The sequence below is a fragment of the Natator depressus genome, chromosome 14 (genome assembly GCF_965152275.1).
Source record: "Natator depressus isolate rNatDep1 chromosome 14, rNatDep2.hap1, whole genome shotgun sequence".
Classification (NCBI taxonomy): Eukaryota; Metazoa; Chordata; order Testudines; family Cheloniidae; genus Natator; species Natator depressus.
In genome coordinates, this window is record NC_134247.1 from 42,993,462 (window position 1) to 43,019,535 (window position 26,074).

A 26,074-nucleotide genomic window follows, 5' to 3' on the forward strand; every position below is an offset into this window, starting at 1 on the left:
GCCTGCCTACAGGGCACCTATCCACAGTTGCCTCAACTGAGATCAGGGCCCCGTTGTGCCGGGTGCTGCACAGACACACAGCGAGAGACAGTCCCTGTCCCAGATGAGATCAGGGCCCCAGTGTGCTGGGTGCTGCACAGACACACACTGAGGGACAGTTGCTGCCTGAAAGCTCTTGCAGGCTGAACAGAAGAGGTAGAGGAAGGCTCATCCCCATTTTAAAGGTAGGGAACCTGAGGCTTCTAAAGGTACAAGGGCTTGCCCAGGGAGTCTGTCAGAGTTGGGAATTGAACCCCAATCTTGAGTCCCCAGCCTGCAGCCCCCCTCTGCCGTCATAGTGCTGCCTGTCCTAACCCCCTCAGTGGGCTAGGGAACCCCTTCTATCAAGGTTCTCCCTTTCCATGCCAGATGCCCCATAAATCCCAGGCAGCTGGGCTCCCAGATACCACAGTGATGGCCATAGTATAAAATAGGAGATGGGTCAGAAAAGTCTTTTAGGGGGGTGGCCTATAGAGACTCCCATTCTGTGGTACTGAGCTCCCTCTTGCAGCCTGATCTGGGGGTATGCTCTCTTTAGGGATGGGGATGGTGGTGTTGCCATGATATTCCCCCTGCCCTGGCCACTGCAGCCTATCCTGAAGTGGGGGAATCTATCTGTGGGTGGGAGGGGAGGTCCCCACAATTGCCTCTTCCCCTTCCCCAACCACCATGGTTGACAGGAGGTGCCCTCTTCTTTAATTGTGGGGGGTGAAATGGCTGGCCGTTTACAATATTCCTCCCTCATCCTGGTGACCAGCCCAGAGGTGGGGGTGTCCCCCATGATTGGATGGGTCACCTCTATAATACACCCTTGGATGAAACAGACCAGGGTTGGGAGTGGGAGATCTGTTACTGAGGGACCAGTCTTATTATGGGGGAGACAGACTGAGGGGGCCCTTCCACTGGGAGATCCAGGCTAAGGGTGTCTCATCATTTGAGGGGATGTCAGACTGTTATAAGTGGCTCTCCAATATTGGGGGACTAGACTGTAAGGGGGTTCTTACAGGGGGGTGGCAGGTTGGGGGAGGCGCTTATGGTAGCGGATAGTCCTTGGGGTTCCCTATGATGGGAGAGCCATTGTTTTGGGGGTCTTGTATAATGGGGGGACCAGATGGGGGGTTCCTATGGAGTGAGGGGGAAGGCAGAATGAGGGGGGCAGTCCAGGGGGTCCCTATCGTAGGTTAGACAGCTTCAGGGAGCAGAAGGACTTGTTTATTGGGAGGATCCCTATGATGGAGACCAGATTAGGGTGTCCCGTCCATTGGAGGAGGCAGAGGTAGTTCCTTATCTGAGCCAGATTAAATGGGTCCTCTCATTAGAAGGGTGAGACTTTGGAGTTGGGGGAGTTCCCTAAATTGCTGATCATAAATTGGTGGGCCCCTCTATTTGGAAGGCAGCCTATGGGAAGCCCCCTTTAATGGGAGGCAGATTAGGTGGATCCCGTAGTTTGAGGGTGATGAGGCTTTGGGTGCTCCCGGATATTGGGCGGACTTGGATTTGGGGGACAGCTATTGGGATCTTATGATGCCCTGGGGCAAAAATGATGAGCACCCCTTACCCATCAGGGTCTGGGGCAGGGGTGATGGGCACTTATTACTCATCATGCTCTGGGACAAGGAGCAGATATTACCCGTCGTGCCCTCGGGCAGGAGTGAGAGGCGCCCATGGCCCTTTTGTGGGGGCGGGAGCAGAGTGAGGGAGGGGGCGGGGCAAGCTCAAGCCCGTGGTTGCTAGGGAGGTCCGGTTGCTAGGGGCAAGACCAGGCGCGGGACGCTTGCCACGGAAGTGGGGCGTCGCTAGGGGGCGGTGCGCGCGTTGCTAGACAGACGCCGCGCGCCGGAGGACGGGGCGGGGGGCGAGCAGCAGGACCCGGATGCCGGCGGGCGATGGAGTTCCCTTTTGATGTGGACGCGCTGCTCGGGGAGCGGGTCACGGCGGTGGACCAGCACCTCCAGCCGCCGGGCCGCCGGGGGCCCGGCTACACCGCGGCCCACAGGTAACCATGGCAACGGCCTGGCACCCCGCCCCGCGCGGGGCCGCTCAGGGGTCATGGCAACTGGCACGGGGGGGGGCCCTAGGGCACGATGGGTAACGGGTGCCCATCACCCCTGCCCCAGGGCACCTTGGGTAAGGGGAGGGCCCTGCCCCGGGGGACCCTGCCCCAGGGCACCACGGGTAATGGGTGCCCATCACCCCTGCCCCAGAACACCTTGGGTAATGGGTGCCCATCACCCCTGCCCCAGGGCATGATGGGTAAGGGCTGGACCCTGCCCCAGGGCACCATGGGTAACGGGTGCCCATTACCCCTGCCCCAGAGCACCATGGGTAGCAGGGGGTGTCTCCTGCCTCAGGACATGATAGGTACTGGGAGGATCCCATAGGTAATGGGTGCCCATCACCCCTGCCCCAGGGTATGAGAGGTGCTCCTTCCCCAGTGCGTGCTGGGAAGGAGATGCCTGTCACCACTGCCCCAAAACTGCAGCCAGGACGTGGTGTTGTCATTTATCCCGACTAATGGCACCGGAGTAGGGGTGTAGATGGGGGCCCTGCGCCAGGCAGCAGGTGAGGGTTTGCCTCAGCGCTCTCCACATGCACAATTGGGGTCAGTCCTCAGGCTCACCAGGGGGAAGCTGTGTCCAGGCTTTGCCAGGCTGGCTTTCGCTGGATTTAGAGCACCCCAGAGTGTCCAACTGAGGGCGGCACCAGGGTGGAGTTGTTTTGGAGAGCCTGGGTCCTTTAGGATCATTGGCATTTCCCCCCCATTTGGTTCCTCTGGAGCCTTCCACAGTGGTGTTTTGGGGATATAGGAGGCAAAGTTATTTCTGGACATCACCCAGACTCCAGGGATAAGACTCCAGCTATTCTCTGCCCTGGGGTGTGATGGGTAATAGCTATCCCTCATTGTTGCCCCCAGATATGATGGGTATTAGGCACCCTTGTCCTGGGGAATGATGGGTAATAGCTGTTCATGTGATTGGACTTTGGTGCAGCTGGGTAAAAGAGGCATGCTGGGTAAATTGCACCACCTGTGCTGGGTATAATCTGCCACCCCTTGCCTGTGGAGCATGCTGGGTAATTGCCACCACTTCCTCACGAAGTCACTTCTTTAAATGGCCTCTGGAGTGTTTTGCTGACTTTTGAACTATGGGGCGGAGGTAGAGGAAGGGCCAGAACCCCACATATTGTAAACTACAACCCACAGTTCCACTAGTGAGCCATGGGCCTTGCATCTCCAGGTGGCCACGTATCTGCACAGCAGTGCCATGTATCTGTGCCACAGCGTCCCTGGCGTGATGTAACCCTGGTTATGGAAGAGCCTGGCCCCTCCCACTGAAGGACTGAGAAACATAGACTGGGGATTGGGGTGTGTGGGGCACTCCTGGGTTCCATTCCCAGCTCAAGAAGGGGAGTGGGCTCTAGTGGGTTAGAGTGAGGGGTGGGGGGGGCTGGGAGTCAGGACTCCTGGGTTCTAGCTCTAGCTCAGGGTGGGGTGGGGGGGGAGTGGGGTCTAGTGGTGTCTAGTGGTTAGAGCAGGGGGGACTGGGGATCAGGACTGCTGGGTTCTATCCCTGGCTCTGGGTGGGGAGTGAAGTCTGGTGGTTAGAGTGGGGGGCTGGAGGTCAGGATTCCTGGGTTCTATCCCTGACTCTGGGAGGGGAGTGGGTCTAGTGGGCTAGAACTAGGGTGACCAGATGTCCCGATTTTATAGGGACAGTCACGATTTTGGGGTCTTTTTCTTATATAGGCTCCTATTACCCCCTCCTGTCCCTATTTTTCACACTTGCTGTCTGGTCACCCTAGCTAGAACAGATCTTGGTGTTTAGTTGTAAACGGCGAGGGAAGGAGTAACAGAATTCAGCAGAAGGCAAAACTCCGTTGGATCCCATCAACTCCAGCCCCAGATGGGCTGGGCAGCATTGATCCCTACATCCTATTTCTCCAGGCCTTTGTCCAGACCTAGGTCAAAATCTCTTCAGTGCTCACACTCCGCCCTCCTCCCTTGCATAGGCTCAAAGATCTGCCCAGCGCTAGGGGATGGGCCCTGACACCCAGTTGGCGAGGCCCTCCCCATCCCTCTTAGCTCCCCCCTCCATCCCCTAAAGAATCCTCCTCCCTTCAGACACTCACTGGTAGACAGTTTTTGCACTGGGAGCTGGGGAGAGGCTGTCAGCAACATACAGCCGATTAAATCTTTCCTGTCTGCTGCTGCTGCTTCATGTGTGCATTGCCTAATGGACTGCACCAGAGTGCAGTGGGTTGTGAGAGTCCCTCACGATCCCCCGAGGCCCTTCCATTGTGGCTTACATGGGGGGTTTTATGTTAAAGGACTGAGGGGGTGGGCTTGTGGGGAGAGCAGGTGGCCAGGGCATTACGGCCCCCCTTCCAGGGGTTCTACCCCCAGCTGGGTGGGGGGTGGGGTCCAGGGGGTTCATGAGGAGGCTGGGAGCCAGGGCTCCTGGGTTCTATTCCAGCTCTGGGAGGGGAGTAGGGGTAGTCGTTAAGCAGAGGAGGCTGGTAGCTGGAGAACAATAAGGTATTGTCTTGCTGATGTTTTTCCACGTGAATGCGTCTCAGACACAGCCTGACCGCCTGCGGCCCTGCCACCCCCTATGGCATTTAGGGGCTCAGACCCCTTTCCCTCAGCAAAGGTTGGGCACAGTCCCTCCTTCTGTGGGTGGCTCAGACTCCAGCGAGTCCTAACTCCTTTGCTCTCCTCTGCTCAGGGTGGATCTGCAGCAGCAGCTCATGACCATCATAGACGAGATGGGCAAGGCCTCGGCCAAGGTAAGGTAGAGTTTGGAAACCGAGGAGTTAATGGCACGTGGGATGGGATTAGGCTCTGGGGTGGGGGGAAATAGGGGTACCAGGGTCAGCCAGATGTGAGCTCTCCCACCCTTGTTTACCCCGCCCTGTTATTTGAAGATGAAGGCTCATCAGTGAGCTAGAAAATGGGTGAGCTCAGGAGAGTGGGGAATGGGACGGGGGGGGGGGGGCTTTACCCTCTAGGGGGCGCTGACTCTGACGTGGCCCCAGGGCAGGGTACAGGCTGGCTTAGGGGGCCAGGAGGCACTGGGTCCGATCCAGGGCTGAGCTGTGGTAGTTCTCCTCCCCAGCACAGCTTTGCCCTCTGCCCCAGCTCACCCCAAATCTGTTTCTAGGCCCAGAACCTGCCGGCCCCAATTACCAGTGCCTCGCGGATGCAGACAAACCACCACGTTCTCTACATCCTGAAGGACAATGAAGTGAAGACGTGAGTCCCTTTGCGACCCGGGTTTGGTTCCCGAGCCATCCCTGTGGAGAAGGGCACGTCATTCTGCATCAGACCAGTGAGCTGTTCTGGTTTATTAGCTGGCCTCCCCAGATCAGACCCATGGGCCCATCTAGCCTGGTATCCTGCCTTCCCAGATCAAACCATTGGCACAATCTAGCCCAGTATCCCACCTCCGTTGATCAGACTGATGAGCCCATCTAGCCTGGTATCCTGCCTCCTTGCATGAGACCCATGGGCCCATCTAGCCCGGTAGCCTGCCTCTCTGCATCATACTCGTGGGCCCATCTACCCCAGTATCCTGATCAGCGCAATGAACACTTTGGTTCTGCCTCTCACGCAACCAGTGCTGGGTACTTCTGAGAAGGTTATAAACTTCCCCCAATGCACCCCACTGGGCAGTACCCTCAGATGATGAGAGATTCCTTCTTGGCCCCCAATCCCTTCCTCAGGTGGGCATCAACTCCTGTCCTGAAGCTGAGGATTGGATGTGTCTACACCAGTGTCTGCTCCCCTACATGCCTCATTCCATAGGCGCCGACTCCGTGGGTGCTCCGGGGCAGGAGCACCCACAGGGAAAAATTGGTAGCTCCCCGCCCCCCTGCCCTCCTCCGTCACCCCCATCACCTCCGCCTCCTCCCCTGAGCGCGCCGCGTGCCCGCTGTAATGATGCTGGTTCTGGTGGGATCCAACTGAGAGTGCCAATTCAGGACAAATTGCTTAAAGCAAGTTACAGCCCAAGGCTGGGGTTTTTCCACCTCTAAGGCAAACCAAACCAGCCAGACAGAGAGGACTTTGGTTTTACCCCACTGGCTAACCACAAGTCACACAAGCAATTCCCTTGGACGCTCCAGTTTCCTAGTATCACCACCAGTGCCACTCGTTAAGGAGATAAATGATTATGGAAACCAATACCCCAGTAAAAGAAAAAAGGTTCTCTCGATCCCAAAGGACCAAGCCCCAGACCTAGGTCAATATACAAATCAGATCTTACCCACAAATCACGCTGTTGCCAATCCTTTTAGAATCTAAAGGTTTATTCATAAAAGGAAAAAGATACAGATGAGAGCTAGAATTGGTTAAATGGAATCAATGACATACAGTAATGGCAAAGTTCTTGGTTCAGGCTTGCAGCAGCGGTAAAATAAACTGCAGGTTCAAATCAAGTCTCTGGAGTGCATCCACAGCTGGGATGGGTCATTCAGTCCTTGGTTCAAAGCTTCAGCGTAGCAAAGTTCCTCCAGAGGTATGAAGCAGGCCTGAAGACAAGATGGAGGAGCTGCAGCTGCTTTTTATATTCTCTTGCCATGTGGTCTTTCTTTCTTTGTCCTAAAGACAAGCTGTCCATCACATGGCCCGGAAAAACCTCAGAGTTCTGTCCATAGGCATGTCCCTGCCTACCTTGCTAAGTCACGAGGCGTGTCTGCCTTCTCTCAAAGGGTCAGTTGTATAGCTGATGGTCCTTAATGGGCCATCAAGCAGGCTAGGCAGAGCTGACACCAACTTGTCTGGGGTGTCACCCAGAAGAATAGCATAAGTTTGAAATACAGACAGTATAGAGCCAATATTCATAACTTTAACTACAAAAAATGATACACACATATAGACAGCATAATCATAACCAGCAAACTATAACGTTGTCTGAGACACCTTATTTGACCCCCCTTTATACAAGATTTGGTGCCACTACAGGACCTTGGTTGCAACAATGATCTATACGGTCCCAGTTCATGTCAATAACGTCACACCTGCTTTTTCCCCCTAGCTCCCAGCACTTGCGCCGCAAAACAGGTGTTCCGCGCAGCTGGGAGGGAGGGGGGAGGAGGGGAAATGTGGCATGCTTGGGGAAGAGGTGGGGCTGGGGCAGGGATTTGGGGAAAGGATCCAATAGGGGCAGGGAGGGGGCGGAGTTGGGGCGGGGACTTTGGGGAAAGGGTTGGCGTGAGGGCGGGGGGGGCGAGCACCCACCGGTGCCAGGGAAAGTTGGTGCCTATGCCTCATTCAGCTCTTTGACAGGGTAATGTCCTGCAGCAGTGAGTTTCACAGGTTCTCATTCCCTCCCCCTCTACATTCACCATACCATAGATATTGGAGGATTAGATGGGACCCTCGCTCACCTGTCCATGGCTCCTCTGACCCTATGCAGCTGGTACCATAGAGTCTAGAGGAACTTCATGCACAGAGAGGACAATCTTGGCTTCCCATCAGTGTGTGTCTCCTCTCTCCCAACTTGATGCCTTCACTAATGTCCCCTCTTTTCCTCCCCCATTGCAGAGCGGGGAAAGGGGCCATAATTGGCTTCCTCAAGGTCGGCTACAAGAAGCTCTTCCTGCTGGTGAGTTGCTGTAATGCAGCTCTGAACTGGAGACCCAATAGGGGACGTGCTCCCCTCTCAGTCAGCGCTGACCCAATGCTCCAGTGCGGCACTAGGGGGTGCTGTGCTGCACGAAGCGGGGTGGATGGCTCAGTAGGGGGCACTGTCCCCTCACAGTCTGTGCTAACCTCAGTGGTGTGCTGTCTAACTGGCCTTTTGCGTTCCATTCACATTGCGATCCTTGTTACTTGGATCAATTTCAGCATCAGGGGAAAAACCTCTGTTGGAAAAGTTTCACCCAGCTTTAATCAGGACTCCTGGGATCTATCCCTGGCTCTGGGAAGAGAGTGGGTTCTAGTGGGTTAGAATGGGGTGTGGGTGGGGGCTGGGAGTCAGGACTCCTGGGTTCTATCCCTGGCTCTGTGGAGGGAGTTGGGGTCTAGTGGGTTCGGCGGGAGCTAGGAGTCAGGACTCCTGGGTTCTAACCCTGGCTCTGGGAGGGGAGTGGGTTCTAGTGGGTTAGAACGGGGGCTGGCGGGGGGCTGGGAGTCAGGACTCCTGGGTTCTATCCCTGGCTCTGGGAGGAGACTGGGGTCTAGTGGGTTAGAGCAGGGGTGTCCATGAGCCAGGACTCCCAGGTTCCCTGACTTTTCAGGGCAGGTCACCTATTCTGGGGGCCTCCTGGTTATTCAGCACTGCCTGCATATTCTCTCCCTCTTCCCGCCCCCCCTTCCCAGGATCGCCATGGGGCTCACAACGAGGTGGAGCCGCTGTGCGTGCTGGACTTCTATATCCATGAGTCGCTGCAGAGGCACGGCTATGGCAAGGAGCTCTTCCAGTGCATGCTGCAGGTGAGAGCAGGGGCCCAAGGGAATTGCTCTGTCTGGGAGGGTCCCTCTCACCCCTTTCCTGCTTCCCTGCCATGCCGGGTGGGAGGGTTTGGGGATCACCCAGACCAGTGAGGGGGTCTGGCACCACCTGCCTTGTAAATTCAGGTGCCATCGTGCCCGTACGGCTCAGAGCTCTGATTCCAGGCTCACCCTGGCTTCCACCAACCTAGTTACTCCTTGCAGGGTGGCCCCACTAGCCCAAGTTCCCTCCCCCCCCCCCAAAAAAAAACAAACAAACAAAAAAAACAAAACCTGTCTCTCTGAATTACCCCACACTTGGACCTTTCCCTTCTGGTTCCCTCCTCCCCCCCCTCCCCCCGAAGGGGTGAAATCTGCCCCCAGTTATCAGTTCCCTTTGTCGCACAGGCTGCATCCTAGAGCCCGGCTTGGAGGAGAAATAAGGGGAAAAGTTGATTGAATAGAGAAATCGCAGTGCCAAAGGGGAAATAGTGAGGGAAAGCCAACGCGGATGAGCTCCGCGGAAAATAAAGACGCTGTCTCAGGCTTCACGCTTCTCTGTTAGCCAAATTCCCTTTCCTGATGCCAGTTACCTGAACGGTTTCCCAGCATGCCCTCTGTTCTAGTGGGCCACAGACAGCACCCTGCTTAGATGCCAGCCCTGGACAGCCTTCACTTCCTCAAGCCTTCCCTTTGGACAGGCTTTATGGGTTTCATGTTCCCCCTGCCCAGACTGTGGGAATTCACAGAGTGCGGGAAACTCCCTCCTCCCCTAGTTTTCCAAGACTGGGGTTTTCTTGTCAGTTTCAGTGTCTTTCCATTAACTCCAGTAATCCCCCATGAGCTTTCCCTGGGCAGGCCAATGCTTGGTGTCCCTGCCTGCCTGATTGCTTCACACCCCTGTCGGGAGGTGATGCTGTAGTTGAATCCTGGTTACAGTTACAATGTTCTGAACATACACACGTGCATATGGTCATCGCCAGAGCCTGTACACAGATTTCCTCCTGGCCACAAAGTTCAGGTCACTTCAAGCTTTCATTAAAGACCACCCTTGACATATATTGATACACAATAATATTGTCCACAACGAATTGATTCAGTCACTTATTCTGGGGGGTTCAAACCCCCTGTTCTCCCCTTGGGGTGTCTGGATCCTGACTGTCACAATGCGTGACCCCATTGATTCATCTGGACCTGTATTCCCACATCTTTGGGGGACCCCATTGGTCCATCTGAGCCTGGATTCCAGACCATTGGTCGGTCTGGTATCCGGAGTCTGTGACCAGGCCTGAGGCTGCTGGGAAGTGGCCAGTTAGAGGTGGTGGTTGTGACCAGGACCTGTGTTCGGGCTCACCAACTGCTTTCACCTGTGGGCCAACAGATGGGAACAACCTTAAGCAGCTACTGACCTGGTGCTGGAGTGGAATTGGTGCCCCCTAGAGGCGAAAGGCCCTGTGTCCCATTCCCTGCCCCCCTGACCCAGCCAGTCTCCCAGCCAGGGACCAGATTGGAGCCGTGAATTTGGTAGGGCCCTACCCATTCCCCACCCCCTGCGCCAGCCAGTCCTTTAGCTGAAGATGTTGCTTTCACCGTGGGTGTGTTTAATCTTGACCCTGTGACCTTGACTAGTCCCCGATTGTGTCTCCTCTCCGGCTGTCAGCGTGAGCGAGTGCAGCCCCACCAGCTGGCCGTGGATCGCCCCTCGGAGAAACTCCTCTGCTTCCTCCACAAGCACTACAACCTCCAGGGGACCATCCCCCAGGTGAGTCGCACCCTCTGGCTTCTCCCATCATCCTCCGGGGGGTGGGGGACGGATACACCCCATTGTGCTCTTGGGGTGGCAGAGGGCATGTACTGAGTGATTTATCAGGAGCAGCTACTTTCTCGGCTGCCAGCCATGCCAGGGAGCTGCAGAGGAGAAAGCTCTTGCCCCGTTGGAGGGCCAGAGGGGCTGATTCTCAGCTCCCCCGCTCCTGGGCTTGGATGTGACTTCAGGCCACCTTTGTCCTCCTGGAGCAGCAGGGGCCTGAGCATGACTGGGCAGGGCAAAGGGGAGGCTGGCGAAGGGCAGGCGTATGAGGGTATCGGGGGGGGGGGGGGGCTGGTGCTGGTGCTAGGGGAATGGGGGTGGGGGAGGCTGGCACTGGGGAGAAAAGGAAGGGAGGAGGGGGGACTGGTGCTGGGGCACAATGGGGTTGGCGGGGAGTTAGGGGAGGGGCTGTCTCTGGGGCGGAATGGGGGCAGCGTGGGTGGGGGTTGGCGGGGGTGGGGAAGGCGGCTGGTACTGGGGTGTTGGGGGCTGGCGCCAGGCGGGGGAGTGGGAGTGGGGGCAGGAGGAGTCAGAGGCAGGAGTTTCTCATTGTCCGTGGCCTTCGCTTCTCCCAGGTGAACAACTTTGTGATCTTCGAGGGCTTCTTTGCTGACCAGCACGGTGAGTGGCCTGGCCATGGGTGGCCCTCCCTCTCCGTCAGCAGGGGGCGCTCCCCTGACATGCAGCCCGTACCCTGCCCATGGACATCTCTGAGTCGCAGCCGCCAGCTGGGGGCTGCTTTGATGGCAGCTGCAAAGCCCAGCCTGCCCCCTAGGGGTCAGCGTCAGTCCTGCTACCCCATTGCATAGGCAGGGCTACCCCAGAGGCCTGGGGTTTAGACCAGGGGCTAAGACAACAGATCTGGAGGGCAAGTGGCAGCCCCGAGGGGGTAGCAAACACCCCCAATCGGAGCGATAACAGCACCACTCAGTCCTGCTTTCTGCCTGGTGGGTCCTGTCTTTCCACTGCCTTGTGGGGTTTCAGGCCTGAAGCGAATGGGGGAGGTGGTCTTCACCCCTTCCCGGCCAGCTGGGCCAGCTAGCCTGAGTGGCGAGCAAACGGGAAACAAAAATTGGGGTTTGGCCCCTTTAAGGCCATGTGCATTCTGGGAGTTGTAGTCCCCCAAGAAGGAGCTACAGCTAGACTTGCGGGGAAGGAACAGGACCTCTGCTGTATCCTGCTTCTCACCCGGACAAAGGGCAGAATGGGAAACTGAGGCACTGAGCAGTGAAGTGACTCATCCAGCAGGCCAGGTGGCAGTGCAGGGAATAGAATCCAGGTGTCCTGTGTCCCGGCCCACTGCTCTAACCCTTAGGCAACCCTGCCTGTGTTTGAATCCTGTTAAGCTCCAGGCCTCAGGACTCTCCCGTGTCCGTGAGTTCCACAGGCTCATGCTGACTTCATTCATATCAGTGGGATTTAACTCTTTGAGCTGCCTTCGTCTCCTCCTCCCGCTGCTGATCGTCCCAGAGCTGGGGGCGGGGGGCAGTGTTACCGAATGCCTCTGGAACTTAACCTCGCCCTTTTTTCCCCCTCATGCTCGGGCCGTCTCATATAGAGAGCTGGTGCATTCTTAGCATGCCTAGATCCTCCCTGCCTGAGGTTCCTGGCCCCCATGCTGCCATGCCTCCCGTCGCCCCGGGGGTGGCGTTCTTTTTAAGCAGCATCAATGCAGTGAGGAACTCGTACCTCTCCCTGAGTGTCTCCTCCCCTGCATCTCGCCCTGAACCCCACACAGAAGCCCCCTCTTCTCCTCTGTCCTGTGATGACCCCCCCGAACCTCGGCTGATATGACCACATCTTGTCAGCTTCCCTACCGCCGCTTCGGCACCTCCATGTGCAGAGCAAGGGGCACATTACAGCTTGTTGCCGTCTACATAGCACATTCATCTCTGTGCAGATTGACAGGCTGTTACCTCATGCAAGCATTATTTCAACCACAGCTGTAACACAGCCACCTCTGGGGTGGGCCGCGGCAGCTCCTTAACAGCCAGGCAGCAAGATTTCACAGAGATCCTCAGCCTAGTACTGAAATGCAGCCACTTCTGGGTGGGGCAGCTGATGAACAGCCATGCAACAGCGCCACCCAGAGATGGCTTAACCAGCGCTGAAATGCTGCCACCTCTGGGGTGGGGCAATTGGATAACAGCCACGCAGCAACACAGGGATTGCTCACCTACCACTGACCCGTGTTGGGGGTGGGGCATAGCAGCTGTTTAATACTCATACCAGAGCATAAGGCCAGATATGACGAATACAGTGACTAGCAGCTGTTTGGGACAGGAAGTGAAGAAGAATTTTTCTTCAGTTACTCCATTAAAAGTGTAGGGAAGCTCGTGGAAGTGGGACTAGGAGGAGAAGAATGAAGAGTGAGTGCCTGATTGAATGTGAGTGATCGGCACCTTGAAAGGACACTGCCCCCTATGGGTCAGCACTTACTGAGGGGAGTGCGCCCCCTACTGAGCCCCCACCCTGCTCCCTGCAGCACAGCACCCCCTAGTGCTGCTCTGGGGCATTGGGGTCAGCACAGCACTCCCTACTGAGCCCCCACCCTGCTCCCTACAGCACAGCACCCCCTAGTGCCACACCGGGGCATGGGGGTTGAGACTTCCACTCTCCCATCATTCATCCAGTACCATGCTCTGAGCGCCAACCTATAGCAGCATCAGGAGCAGGCTGGCCAATGCAGCAGCGCTCTGTCGCCCTCTTGAGGCAACTCAACCACACCGCGCCCTGCCGCCCTAATCCATTCTGTGCCAGGGTTGAAAGCCGTCACTGAAAGGCAGCATGCGGGATCGAGCTCTGCAATTTGCCCTGCTTTGCGGGGAGGGGATGCTACGTTCCAAGCTGGGGACTTGCAGAGACCGATTGAATCAGCGTCCCTATCTAGACGACTTTATCCCTGTCACACGATTTCCATTCCCTTGTGTTTTCAAAAGCCTGCCCAGCTGGAACAAAGAGAGTCCTTTGTCTCCCACACGCACCGAGCGGGGAGCTCGGGACAGCTGCCATCTCCTACTGGTTACACCCCCAGGCCATCATATCAAATGGCCTCTGATTTCCAGCCCCTTGGTTGTGGGCTGCCTGACTCCAGACACCTCCAGCCTGGCTCTCAGAGGTGCTGATCACGCACAATGCCACTTGTAGACAGTGGGAAATGTGGATCCTTGGGCAAATCACTTTAGCTGAGCACAGAGAAGGTGAAGGGGTGACTTGATCCTAGGTTGACCAGATGGCAAGCGTGAAAAATCGGGACACTTTTTTTTCAGGGGGCGACGGATAGAGTTGCCTATTTAAGACAGAGCCCCTAATCTTGGGACATCTGGTCACCCTACTTGATCACTGTCTAGCAGTACCTGCATGGGGAAGAGAAATCTGATAGTAGGAGGTTCTTCAGTCTAGCACAGGGGTTCTCAAACTTTTTGCTGGGCCTCCCTTTGAAAATATTTCAGGCTGTGCCAACCCACCTCACTCTTGGTACCAAACATAGCTTTCGCAACATGAGTGCAGATCCCTACAAAGCTAAGTAACCGTACTATGCTCCCCCTTACTTCTGTGCTGCTGCTGATGGCAGTGCTGCCTTCAGAACTGTGTGGCCGGAGAGCGACAGCGGCGGGCCGGGCACCCAGCTCTGAAGACAAGGAAAAATGATGAGCAAGAGAAAATTACGGACATTTGTTTGTATTTCAAAAATCCACCCAGACGGAGCTTGGAGGACCAAAAAGGAGGTCATATCTGGGAAAACTCAGACGTATGGTCACCCTATAATTTGTGTGATCTCACGACTGCCCTACAATAGTCTTGAGATCCCCTTTTGGGTTGGGACCCCCAGTTTGAGAAACGCTGGTCTAGCAGACGGAGGTCTAACAAGATCCAGTGGCTGGAAGATTGAGACTGGTATATTTTTACCAGTGAAGGGTATTAATGGTTGGCCCAGCTGTGCTGTGCTGGATTCTCCATCGCTGGAGATTTTAAAATCAAGAACGGGTCTTTTTTTTTTCCCCATAAAAGATCTGCTCTGGTTCAACCAGGGATCAATCCAGAGCCGTTCTGTGGTCTGGCTTATCCTGGAGCTCAGATTACAAGTGTCCCATCTGCCCTTAAAATCTAGAAAGCGGATCCTAGGCGACAGGGGCCCAAACGTGCAAGGGAGACTACAGTCAGAGGCTGCTCTTGGAAAGGTTGGCCCGAGCATCTCTGAAAACAGGGAGCATCTCTCTGTTCTGGGTTTGGATGGCTGCTGAGCAGTTACTGGGTGGTAGGGGAATGCAGATATAATAGCGACGGATGTTGCTTCTGCTCAGCCAATTCTGCTCCAACTGGACCCCTCCTGGCAGAAATGCTAATGCCTCATGGGGCTGCATCCCGTTCAGTGATGGGTTGGTGCCCTACATGCTGCTTTGTAGGGCTTTGCCGAGTCTAGCAATCAGTGTTTCAAGCACTAGGGTACCTGCCCCTTTCTTCCATGGTGGGGCAGCTGGGGAACAGCTGCATATTAGCGCTGCACAGGGATTGCTCGTCAGACACTGAGATGCAACCGCCTCTGGGGTGGGGCAGGAAGGGAACAGCTGCACAGTGATGCTGCACAAGGATTGCTCATCCAGGGATGAAATGCAGCCATCTCTGGGGTGCGGTAGTTGGAGAACAGATGCACAGCAACTCGGCACAGGGATCAATCAGCAGTGCTGAGATGCAGCCACCTCTGGGGTGGGGTGCAGCATCCATTTAACGGCGAACAGCAACAGCGCACGTTTTGGAAAGGAAAGGAAACCTACAGGGTGCGGTGCTTAGAGAGGCAGTACAATGCAATCAGCCATGGTGAGATTTGGCCAGGACCCTGGGGTGCGTTTGCTGCGGTAGCGCCTACTAGCCCAGGCACAGCCCAGGACCCCATTGTGCTAGGCGCTGTACAGACCCAGACCAAAGCGACCGGCCCTGCCCTGAAGAGTTGGCAATCAAAGTTAGGCCAGGAGTGATCATGGCCTGGTTTGGAGTGCTCCTGTGAGCCCAGGACGGGTTTGAAACCTCCAGCTCTGGGATGTGATAGTTACAATCTGGGCCAACCCCTTCTGGCCTCTGCCTTTCTGGGACTGACCTTTCTCACCCTCTCCCTGCAGCTCCGGTGAGGAAGTTGCCTCCAAAACGTGCTGAGGAGGAGATAAAACCCTACTCTCTGACAGACCGAGAGTGTAAGAGACCCGTTGTGCTGGCCCAGGGTGGGGGGCAGGGACTGGGACATGGGGCCTTTCCCCTCTAGGGGGCGCTGGCTCTGATCCAGCCTGTGGATGGGGGACTGGCTGGCTGGGGAATGAGACACAGGGCCTTTCCCCTCTAGGGGGTGCGGACTCTGATCCAGCCCGGGGGGAGGGGCGGAGCAGTCTGGTTGGCTCAGGGGGTGGGGAATGGGATGGGGGCGCTGGCTGTGATCCAGCCTGTGGATGGGGGACTGGCTGGCTCAGGAGTATCCCCACCTAGGATGTGCCCCTCTGTCCCCAAACAATCCCAGGAGGTTTGGTGTGGCGCCCCAGTGGCTGAGAAGAGGCAGCACTTGGCTGTAATGAACATCAAAGAGGGGTTGAGGCTGCTGGACCCTGTGGGCCCTTAGCCTGACTAACCCAGCCTGCACTGCCTAGTGTCACCACACAGGGACGCCTGGACTCAGCAGGGCTGTGACAGGGGGTCCCCTGAAATGAGGCTGCTGGCACGTGTGGTTTTCAGTATGTCCCTCCGTTTGCTTTGACTGGAATCGGGGGGGGGGGGGGCGGCTAGAATGATTCCCCTTTCCCTTCTGCCCCCAGCCCAGCTGCTGCACTACCCATTCCCCTTCTGCTTCCTTCTTTGCCTCCCTCACCCAGCGCACCCCCCGAGGGTTCTTTACTGCCCTGCACAATGATTGCACTGCACCCACCAATCAGCCGTCAACCACACTGCCCTCTCCAGGAGCCGCTCCCACAGCTGTTGCGGGGGAAGCCACCTCCCCTCTGATGGGGGAGGGCAGATCCCCACCCCCCACTTTGCAGAGAGGACAGAATGGACCCCCCACACACACACACACACACTGCTAGCTGGAGGGGTTCATCCCATTGCTACCGCCACACAGCATAGGCAGATGGACTGGACTGTCCGTATTATGTTCTATCAATCTTATCTAGCCTCTATCATCATAGGATCTGAGCACCTCACAGTAGCCCTGGGAAGCAGGGCCCTGCTATTAGCTGCCTTCTGCAAATGGGGAAACTGAGGCACATGAAGGCTAAGTGACTTTCCCAAGGTCATTCAGGGAGTCTGGGGCAGAACCGGCAATAGATCCTGGGTCTGCCAAGGCCCAGACAAGCACCCTTACCACTGGGCCATCCCTAGACAAGAGAGGCTGAGAGCTGGAAAACAACCTGGGCCCGTCTTAACATGCCCCTTTGTCACACACCTTGGGCCTCTCTAGCAACAGGAGGCCCCAGAACTCTATGACTTCGCAAGGCTCACTCCCTTCCCCTTCGTTAATCCAGGATCCTGAGGGCCCCCAGGCTGTACCTGGGTTAGGAAGGGGCGTGGGGGGCACGGAGCAGGGCCAGAGGGCCTGATCCTGGGCATCTCCCTTCAGTCCTGAAGGAGGAGGTGGAGCCACCCTGGCCCTTCAACCAGTCGCACTCGCTGACCCGCTCCAGCAGCCTGGGGAACTCGCCGGTTCGCACCTGCCTCAAGCCCTTCCTCAACGAGCAGGAGCTGCTGCGGAACCTGCGCCTCTGCCCCCCGCATGCGGCCGCCCACCACCTGCTCAACGGCGAGCCGGGCGAGCCGGCCGCCCAGAGGCGAAGAACCAGGTACGGGACGGGGGACGTTGCCGCTGTAACCCTGATGGACCCAGCCAGCATTGCGCCTAGGAGCCTGGGCCCTTTTATGGAGGGCATCCTGCTGGGTAGTGCCCGGTCACAGAGATCTGGGCGGCATCCGATTACGGGTGGTTTCCATTAGCGGGGATCTTGGCTGCTGGGCAGCACCTGCTCCTGGGGATCTGGGATCTGAGCTGCCAGGCGGTGTGCGGTTCTGGAGATCTGGGTCGCAGGGCTGTTGGATGGCATCCAATCCCATGAGATCTTGAGGATCTAGAACACAGGCTGACCTCTGATCCTACAGATCTTGGATCTGGGCTGCTGGTTGACGTCTGGTCCTGGCAATCTGCGGGATGTTGGTGCAGGGTGGTATCTTCTCACTCAGCCAAGAACCAGAGGGGAGGGCAGGTAAGGGGGAGCATGACCCTCTTCCTCATTCTCCTGGTCCTATGTTTTGAACTGCGTTAATGCCCAGCTGCTCAGCTCTGTCCCCTCCCGCAGTTACCCGGAGCGGGCAGCTGCAGACTGGATGTGGGGCCTCCCTGCTCTGGGCCAGACTCAGTGGGGCTGTGAATGAGGGGGAGTTGCTCAGCACCGGGGAGGTGGAAGCAGCTGTCGCGTCGTTTGGCGAGCCCTGGCTGGACCACCTGCATGGCATGCTTATCCTGATCATCCACGTCTTGCACGTCCACCCTAAGTGCTGCCTTGGGGGGAGTTGGCCTTATTTTGCACAAACTGCCAGCCCTCGGTTTGTGCGCCCATGCCAAACTTTTCCCCTTTTCTGGGCTGTACACGCTCCCGCTGAGGCCCAGATCCCCGCCCACTAGCGTCGCATATTCGCTCTAATACCAAGTCAGTGCAGATTGTCCTCGATTTGCACTGGCCAGGTGTCAAACTGGTGCTGTTTCCCCTGCTTTTGCACGTCCGCATTGAGTGCTAGATTGGTGCCAGCTGCACTGGCTTTCCCGTTCACAGCGAGTCCCAGATCGGTGCAAGGTGCACTAGTTTTGTGTGTGAGTGCCGGATCCGTGCAAGGAGACCACCTTTTATATGTTCACACCGAGCGCTGCATTGGCACATGTTGTACTCATGTTGCACACTGTGGTGTGGGATCTGTGCAAACCACACTGATTTTGCATGCCAGGTTGGAGCCATGTGATTTTGCACACTTACATTGCACACCACCATGTTGCATCCATGCAAATTGCTCTGATTTTGCTTGCTCACCCTTTGCAGTTCAGGTGTTGGATTTGTGTGAGCTGCACTGTTTTTACATGCTCACTGTTTGCACACACACATGTTGGATCTCTGTATACCTCACTGATTTTGCATGCTCACCTGTTGCACATTCAGATGCTGGATGTGTGCGAGATGCATTGATTTTGCATACTCAGAGGTTGGATTTGTGTGAGCCAGTCTGAATTTGCACACTCAACCTTTGCAAGCTCAGATGTTGGATCTGTGCAAGCCAACTAGTTTTGCACACCAGCATGTTGGACCTGTGTGAGCCATACCACTTTTCCATATTTGTGCTTTGCACACCAGGTTGGATCCACATCAGCTATGCTGTTTTTGCATGCTTGTGTTGCACATGATAGTGTTGGGTCCATGCAAAGTTCTCTGATTTTGCACACTCACACTTTGCCTGCTCAGCGTGTTGGATCCATGGGGGGTGCACTGATTTTGCAGGTTCACCATTTGCATGGCCGGGGCCAGCTCAGTGCAACCCCCACTGGTTTTGTACGCTCACGATTTGCTCCCACAGATGGATCCATGCAAGCTGCACTAACTTTTGCACACTCATGCTTTGCATACCCAGGTCTGGATCAGTGCAAGCCATGCTCCGAGCTGCTCTCACTTGACACCACTGCCAGCCAGTTTCAGCTCTGGGCTAGTCACCCAGCTTTGTCCCTTGACCCCTGCTTTCCAGCCAGTTGGGGGTGGGGGGCGTCATTCCCACTTTTTCCTGCACCGTTGAATTTGGCCCAGCAGAACCAACACCTGGTGCCTTTAGCCATTCCCACTGTGCCCCCAGAACCACACAGTAGCTCAGGAGACCAGGCAGGATAAGAACCAGAAGTCACCAGCCATCTCTTTTTGGGTGGGGGGGAAAGGGATCTTGCTTGGTCACATTTCCCCCAGCCTGCCTGGGATCTAACCTGTCTTCTCTCTGTCTTTCTTTCTGCCCCCTCCTCCCCATCCCAGCTCCCTCACCCGCTCGGAAAAAAACAGCTATTGACGTCGCCGCTGTGTCCCCCACCCCCGCCCCGGCTTGGTCGTCCATTTGTGTCTTGAGATCTCAGGCGGCGAGAGGTGGGGTTTCAGCCCCATCGTTCCTCCGCAGCCCTTTTTTATAGGCTTCGGTGGGGCTGGCGCAGATGCTGGGTTATTTCCGGGGCTCAGTGGGTGTTTTTCCTGGGCTGCTTGTTTTTCTATGGAATGATCCTAAAACTCCCTCCGAAGAGGGATCTGGTCCCATTAGCACGGTAGTTCCCCCCCACCCCCTTTTTTAAAATATGCGTATGTTGTACTTTGGATCCAAAGCTCTCAGAGGTTTACAGTGGGAAATCTGGTTCTGATCGTCCCTCCCGTGCCGGATCTCGAAATGGGATCTGCTGCTTGGTGCCAGATCAGATCCTCCCCTTGTGTTTGTCTGTAGGTGGATTTAAAGAAAAGGATCCACTGCAAATTGGCAACTGCAGACTCAGAAATAGGACCCCTTTGTTTGTCTTGGGATCTAACTGGGATCCACTATAAATTGCCAGTGGACTTAAACTAGATCTCCTCAATCCACTCTAGAACCAGGTCCCCTTGCGTGTCATCATTGCTGGGTCTACTTGCAGATCACCAGTGGCTGACTTAAGGATAGAATCCATGTGTGTTCCTTAGTGGGTGGATCTAAAAGCAATCCACTAATTTGCTGACTTAAAGGGATCCCTTTATTTTTCTGAGTGGCTGGATCTAAAAAGGATCACTAAATACTAATCTCATCATCGGAAATAGGATCCCCGTATGTTTCTCGGTAGATCTAAGTGAGATCCAGTGTGGGTGGAGTCTAGAGCAAGGTGCCCCTTGTGGTTCATGCTTGCTGGATTTAAAGGATCTACTGCTGATCACCAATTACTGGTTATGTTTCTTAATTGGTGGATCTAAAAGGGATCTGCTGCAGGTCACCAATTCCTGGTTTTAAAATGAGATCCCATGTGATTTGCAGTCGGTAGATTTAAAAAGATCCACTCTGGCCCACTAACAGAAGACTCTGAAATAAAGTCCCTTTGTCTCGTGTGGTTGCTGGATCTAAAAGGGATTTGCTGCCGATTACCAGTTGCTGGCTTCAAAATATGACCCGTTCCTTGTTTCCCAGTGGCTGGATCTAAAAGAGATCCAGTGCAGATCACCAGTACTGACTCCAGAATAAGATCTGCTTCTCTATTCTCTTGAGTGGGTTAGAAAGGGATCTGCTTCATGCTGCCAACCACTGAAACCAAACTAAGATTGAGATGCATTCTTTGACTGGTGCATCTGAAAAGGGGCCTGCCTTAGCAACACCCAAAACTGACAGGCTACTGGGTCCTCCAAAAGCGATCCGCTACTTGTTGCCAATTGCTAAATCCAACAAATAGAGTCCGCCCCCAGCTTCCTGATTGCCTGGGTTGCCACATGGCTCCATTACAAATGCCTCCTAAAAAGGTTGTCTACAAATTGCCAATGGCTAGAGCCTCAGGAGGGATCCACTGTTGACTGCCAGATCCCTCCAAGGGGTCCCTTCAGCTGACAGATCCATGGTAGGGATCTACAGAGGATGTGGCCAGTACCCAGGTGCCCCCAAAGGGAACCACTGTTAATGACTTCTCAGTTGCTTTTGCTCCAGTTCCCCTGAAGGCATCACAGCTGTTCATGGGCAGAGGAGTCTAATGGGTTAGAGCAGGGGGGCCTGGGAGCCAGGACTCCTGGGTTCTATCACCAGTTCTGAAAGCTGAGAAGGGGCCTAGCAGGTTACAACAGGGGAGCTGGGAGTAAGGAATCTTGGGTTTTATCCCCAGCTCTGGGAGGGCAGTGGGGCCGAGTGGGTTAAAGTAGGACAACTGGGAGTAGAGATCCCTGAGTCTCTTCACAAACTCACTATGTGAAACTGGGCAAGTCCTTTCACCACTCTGTGCCTCAGTTTCCCCATCTGTAAAAAAGTATAAAATTAGGGCCCCATCTCCCAGGGATGTCATGAGGCTTAATGAAAGTGTTAATTAGTTAATAATTATTAACACTGGAAAACTTTGGTTCAAAACCTCCCTGACGTGAATCTGGTGCACTTATTTTTAAATTATATTAAAACCTGAAGGCCCAGCTGAGATCAGGGCCCCGTTGTGCCGGGCGCTGCACAGACACACAGGGAGAGACAGTCCCTGCCCCAGCTGAGATCAGGGCCCCGTTGCGCCGGGCGCTGCACAGACACACAGGGAGAGACAGTCCCTGCCCCAGCTGAGATCAGGGCCCCATTGTGCCGGGTGCTGCACAGACACTCAGAGAGAGACAGTCCCTTCCCCAGCTGAGATCAGGTCCCCGTTGTGCCCTGCCCCAAAGAACTGACAATCAGACCAGGCATATAAGGGAAGGATTGTTCTCCCCATTTTACAGATGGGGAAACTGAGGCCAGAGAAATTCATGCCTAAATCCTCAAAGGTATTTGTAGATACCTGTGATAAAGTGGGAATGTTCTATAGTAGTTATATGAGACGTCTATATGCCTCAGTTTCCCCATACTCCGTGCTTCCCGTCAATACTGTGACAGTGGCAGCCTTTTTGAAACAAGGTAACCATTGGTTAGTCACCCTGCACACGGCAGCTGGCGGTTCTTAGGTCAGCATGGAGGAAAGAAGGTTCAAGCACAGTGAACTCCTGGTCAGGCTCTGTCTCTCAGGCCGACCTCCTTCCTCTGCTCCCAGCTCCCCCCCAGAAGCCAGAACTCCTCCCCCACCTGTCGCTTGTTTGTTCTGGGCTTTTTGCTCAGCTTCCTGGCAGAGAGGCGGGGAAATCCATGAGGCCCTGGAGCTCGGTCGCTGGCCCCCTTGTTATTCTGGGTCAGTTTCCACCAGTTCCTTCAGGGCTCTTGGCTCCACCCAGACAGGGAGGGGACCCCCACCTATGTCTCTTAGCCTGCCCTGAGAGCAAACTTAAATCAGTGTTCCTCCTCTGGGTACCAGTGCCACATGCAGGGGAAACTGAGGCACACAGAGGCCTCCATACAAATACTACAGAAAGTCCCCTCTCCGTCACAATGCCCATTGAACTCACCAGCTGTTACGCACCTAGATACCTGGGAGGATCTGCATCTCCAGGACTTGCCAAAGGTCACACCCGCTCAGTGGCCGAGCTGGGAACTGAGCCCAGAGCTCCTGGTTCCTAGCCCAGGGTCTTGTCCGCCAGCCTTTGAGCGCACAGCTAGCTCACTGGGTTGACAGTGTCTTTCTTTGATCTCTGCCCCCGTTTGTCCCCTCCCAGCTGCCCAGGGCTCTGAGCTGCCTTCGGTCGTTAGCGTTCAATGCGGGAACGTGAGCTTTTGTTTACATTTCAATAAAGTTTGGAGATTTTTTTTATTATTATTCAAAACCTTCCATGGAAGCTTTTGTCGTTTATTGTTGCACCACAGGGGCTGAGGGCAGCTGCACTGCTCTGCCCATCTCAGCTCTGGAACCATCTTATGGAGCTGTGCCATCAGGAGGGGAGTGGGGTCTAGTGGTTAGGGTAGGGAGGGCTGGGAGCCAGGTCACCTGGGTTCTATCCCCATCTCTGGGAGAGGAGTGGGGTCTAGTGGTTAGAACTGGGTGGGGGTCAGAGTCAGGACTTCTGGGTTCTATCCCTGGCTCTGGGAGGGGAGTTGGGTTTAGTGGTTAGAGCAGGGGGGCTGAGAGCCAAGACTCCTGGGTTCTATGCCCAGCTCTGGGAAGGGACTTGGGTCTAGCGGATTGAATCTCATCGATCCCTGCAGGTATGCAGCACATTGCTGAGGGTGGGTCTGTCTGGGGGTACAGAACCACTAGTGGTTGCCTAGCCAGCCCCTTTCACCAGCTACTGGGTACCCTGAATAATAAGCTAAGCGCAGCAGTTTGATTGAACCCCTCCTGAAGGTCTGCGCAGAACCAGCCAGGGTCCCTTGGTGCTGCCTGGCTCTGGAGTATAAACCAGAATGGGTTTGCCAGGCGCTGTCCTCGCTGCTTTGTATCAGCTGGGATCCTCTCAGGCCAGTAGACTGATCACTTACATGGCTACCATCTTGCAGCTCCAAGGATCCCAGAGTGATTTCCACCTCTACTGAAATGCAGCCACCTCTGGGGTGGGGCAGCTGGAGAACAGCCGCAGAGGGACTCTGCAGCCATTTAGGACAGGAAATGAAGTGGGTCAGTGGATCCTGTAGGGGGAAAGGGCAGGGAGGTGAAATGCAGGTGTCTGAGTTGGGATTCGGACAGGGTCCTGTGCAAAGCAGGCCTTTCAAGATCACAAGGGTTGTCAGGAACAAGGGCATCGAGATCAGCACTGAGTGCAAGGGGGAGTGCCCCAGGCCGAGCTGCCATCCTGTTCCCTTCAGCACGGTGCGGGCCAGGGTGTCAGCACCACCTGTGAGGGGAGAGTGCCCCCTGCTGAACCCCCCACCTTAATTCCATTCCATCACGTTGTCTGTGCTCCCGTCCCATGAGACTCCATGCCATGTCTGTTCTCCCCCCTCCCAGCTTGGCATCCCCCCCACTCCTCACCTTCCACCTCCTCCTCATCACCCTGCCCTGTCTCCTCCCCTCTCTCCTCCAGGGGGAGTGCTGTGGGGCAGGACGGCCTTGTGGCTCAGCGGAGTTCCTACAGCCGCTACGGGAACCCTGCCCCATTGCCTGAGGGGGTGGCCGGCGGCGCTGAGAGGAGAGCGGGTGAGTGGGGTGGGCGCAGGGCCCCACCCCGAGCTGGACTGGGGTTTCCACCTCTCACTGTGGGCGGGGTTGGGTGTGTCTGGGCTGGGATCGGTTCTTGGCATCCTGGCAGGTGGACATCTTGCTGCTCTCTCCCATTGCCTCGAAGCCCAGCACTCAGGCTGCAGCTGCCCCCAGAGTCTGGCAGTTCAGGGGGTCCTGTCCTAGCCCCCTGGAGCCAGCCGGAGTCCTGCCACATCTTCGCTGGTCTCCTCTTGCTGATCCTCTATCCCTCACCCTGCTGCACTGGGCACTGGTGTCAGCACTGACTGCCAGGTGCACTGAGCCCCCCACTTCCTCCCTGCTCCCTACAGTCCCGAGGTGGCGAGGGTGGGGGGGACTGGGAGCGACTATCAGGGAAGTTACAAGAATTGCTGCTCACTCCCCATTTTGCTCCTTGACCCAGAGAGCAGCCGAGAGCCACTAAGGAGACTCCAGGACTCAGAAGGCCGGTAAGATTCGTGCTTCCGCTGCCCGCCTCTGGGACCCCTCCAGGACACCCCCTACCTACACAACCTGCTCTCCCCCCACTTCTGGGACCCCATCATGACCCCCTCCAACCCACATTCCCCACACCACCTGCCTCCCCTCTGCTGGGATCCCTCCCCGTGCTCCCCATGCCACCAGCACCCCAACTTCTAGGACTCCTCTGTGATCCTTCCTCCTCTGGCTTTTGTTCCTCACATGGCCCACCTCCCTCGTTGCTGGGAGCCCTCCCCTCCCCCGATCCTTGGCTTGTGCTCCCCACTTCTACCCCCCACCACACTCTAGCAGTATTCGAGGGGACACACCCCCGGCACTGACTGGTGCCTCCCTCTCTCTATGTCAGGTTGGACAGCACAATGATCACCAGCCAGGACACATCACATCCAGCTCCCCTACCCCAGCCAAGTGGGACGGTCCATTACTCTGAGGGCACCTCCCCTCCCACCGAGCCGGCCCTGACAGACAGGACTAAGGACCCAGGCGTCTGGGCGGCCCCGGAGTCAAAGCCCTCTGGCCTAGGAGATCCTGTGGACTGCCTCCCTCCACGGCCCGGCAGCAGGTGGTACGACCCAGCCAGGGTGCCATGGGGGAAGCGGCCATCCTGGACGGTAGCGGGAGTGTCACGGGATGCCCAATGGATCCGCTACAAGCAGGAGTATCGCAACACCAGGCCCTGGTGAGCAGGGGGGCAGCTAGCACTAAGCCAGCATGGCTGCAGAACCCCAGGCCTACGGGCCCATCTAGCCCGGTACCCTGGCTCCTCCCTGCTGGGACCAATAGGTCCATGTCGCTTGGTATCCCGGTATAAGCTTGATCTTCTACTGGCTGGCATGATTCCCCTGAAATTCTACCTGGTCCATCCCAGCCCTTGGTGGCTTTGGTCTGGAAAGTTTGTGAAGGGGTGTCACATGAGGTTTTGGAGAGAGAAAAGGAGGCCCCATGCCCAGGCACCAGCCTCCTTTCCCCCCTCGCCCGTGGTGTTTTCACAGGGGTGGTTGGCAAGGAGAGAGGAGCCAGGGAGGGGGTCACTGCATGGAGGGCTCAGAGCTGGAGACATCAGGGAGCTGGGCAGTGGGAAATGTTCTCTCTAAACTCATGTTTGGATGGGAAATTGGGTTTTCGACGGGATGGAATTGTTCCGTGAAAAGTGACTGCACCTTGTGGGGAATTTCCATTCCCTCCCCACAATACCTCAAAAAAACCCGAAAATATTTCAATTCTGCAAGGCTGCCGCAGTGCCTCATGGGTGTTGTAGTTCAGTTTACTTCTGTCCCCATTGTTGACTATGGACCAGACTCCCTGGCTGGACTATGTCTCCCATGATGCATCTGCCTCTCCTCCCCAAGAGACTGTGGTGAATCATGGGAGATGTAGTCCCATTAGGAAGCCCAACCTAGGGAAGAACCTGGGGGCATGAGACACTTGAACTACGATTCCCATTATGCAGCATGACCAGGGGCTCCCATGATGGAACCGTCTTCCCTCTCGAAGAGCTCATGGTTAAGGCTGCATGTCTGTCATGGCCACGGAG

The 26,074-nt window shown here is 56.0% G+C and overlaps 1 protein-coding gene across 3 annotated transcripts; it reads left to right on the plus strand.

Annotated features, from left to right (window-relative positions):
- The first annotated feature begins 1,855 nt into the window (after positions 1-1,855).
- On the plus strand, positions 1,856-26,066 carry ATAT1 (alpha tubulin acetyltransferase 1). Of its 3 annotated transcripts, XM_074971348.1 has the most exons (12): positions 1,856-2,035; positions 4,764-4,824; positions 5,199-5,290; positions 7,583-7,643; positions 8,360-8,473; positions 10,131-10,232; positions 10,856-10,901; positions 15,398-15,469; positions 16,879-17,098; positions 23,906-24,018; positions 24,464-24,509; positions 24,887-26,066. In XM_074971348.1, the coding sequence occupies exons 1-12, from the start codon at positions 1,926-1,928 to the stop codon at positions 25,221-25,223; spliced, it is 1,374 nt and encodes a 457-aa protein (XP_074827449.1). In that variant the 5' UTR covers positions 1,856-1,925; the 3' UTR covers positions 25,224-26,066. The 3 variants fall into 3 exon arrangements, 2 of the variants coding, with proteins under 2 accessions (XP_074827449.1, XP_074827451.1); XR_012641842.1 differs by lacking the exons at positions 24,464-24,509; positions 24,887-26,066 and adding an exon at positions 19,313-19,420 and having other exon boundaries at positions 23,906-23,995; XM_074971350.1 differs by lacking the exons at positions 23,906-24,018; positions 24,464-24,509; positions 24,887-26,066 and adding an exon at positions 19,313-21,099.
- The last annotated feature ends 8 nt before the right edge of the window (positions 26,067-26,074 follow it).

What these genes read in the sequence shown, in the direction of transcription:
- ATAT1 (XM_074971348.1), top strand. Translation starts at nt 1,926, where the DNA reads ATGGAGTTCCCTTTTGATGTGGACGCGCTGCTCGGGGAGCGGGTCACG. An exon ending in TCTTCCAGTGCATGCTGCAG is followed by an intron (nt 8,474 to 10,130) that starts GTGAGAGCAGGG and finishes TCCGGCTGTCAG; the next exon opens with CGTGAGCGAGTGCAGCCCCA. An exon ending in CGGCGCTGAGAGGAGAGCGG is followed by an intron (nt 24,019 to 24,463) that starts GTGAGTGGGGTG and finishes TCCTTGACCCAG; the next exon opens with AGAGCAGCCGAGAGCCACTA.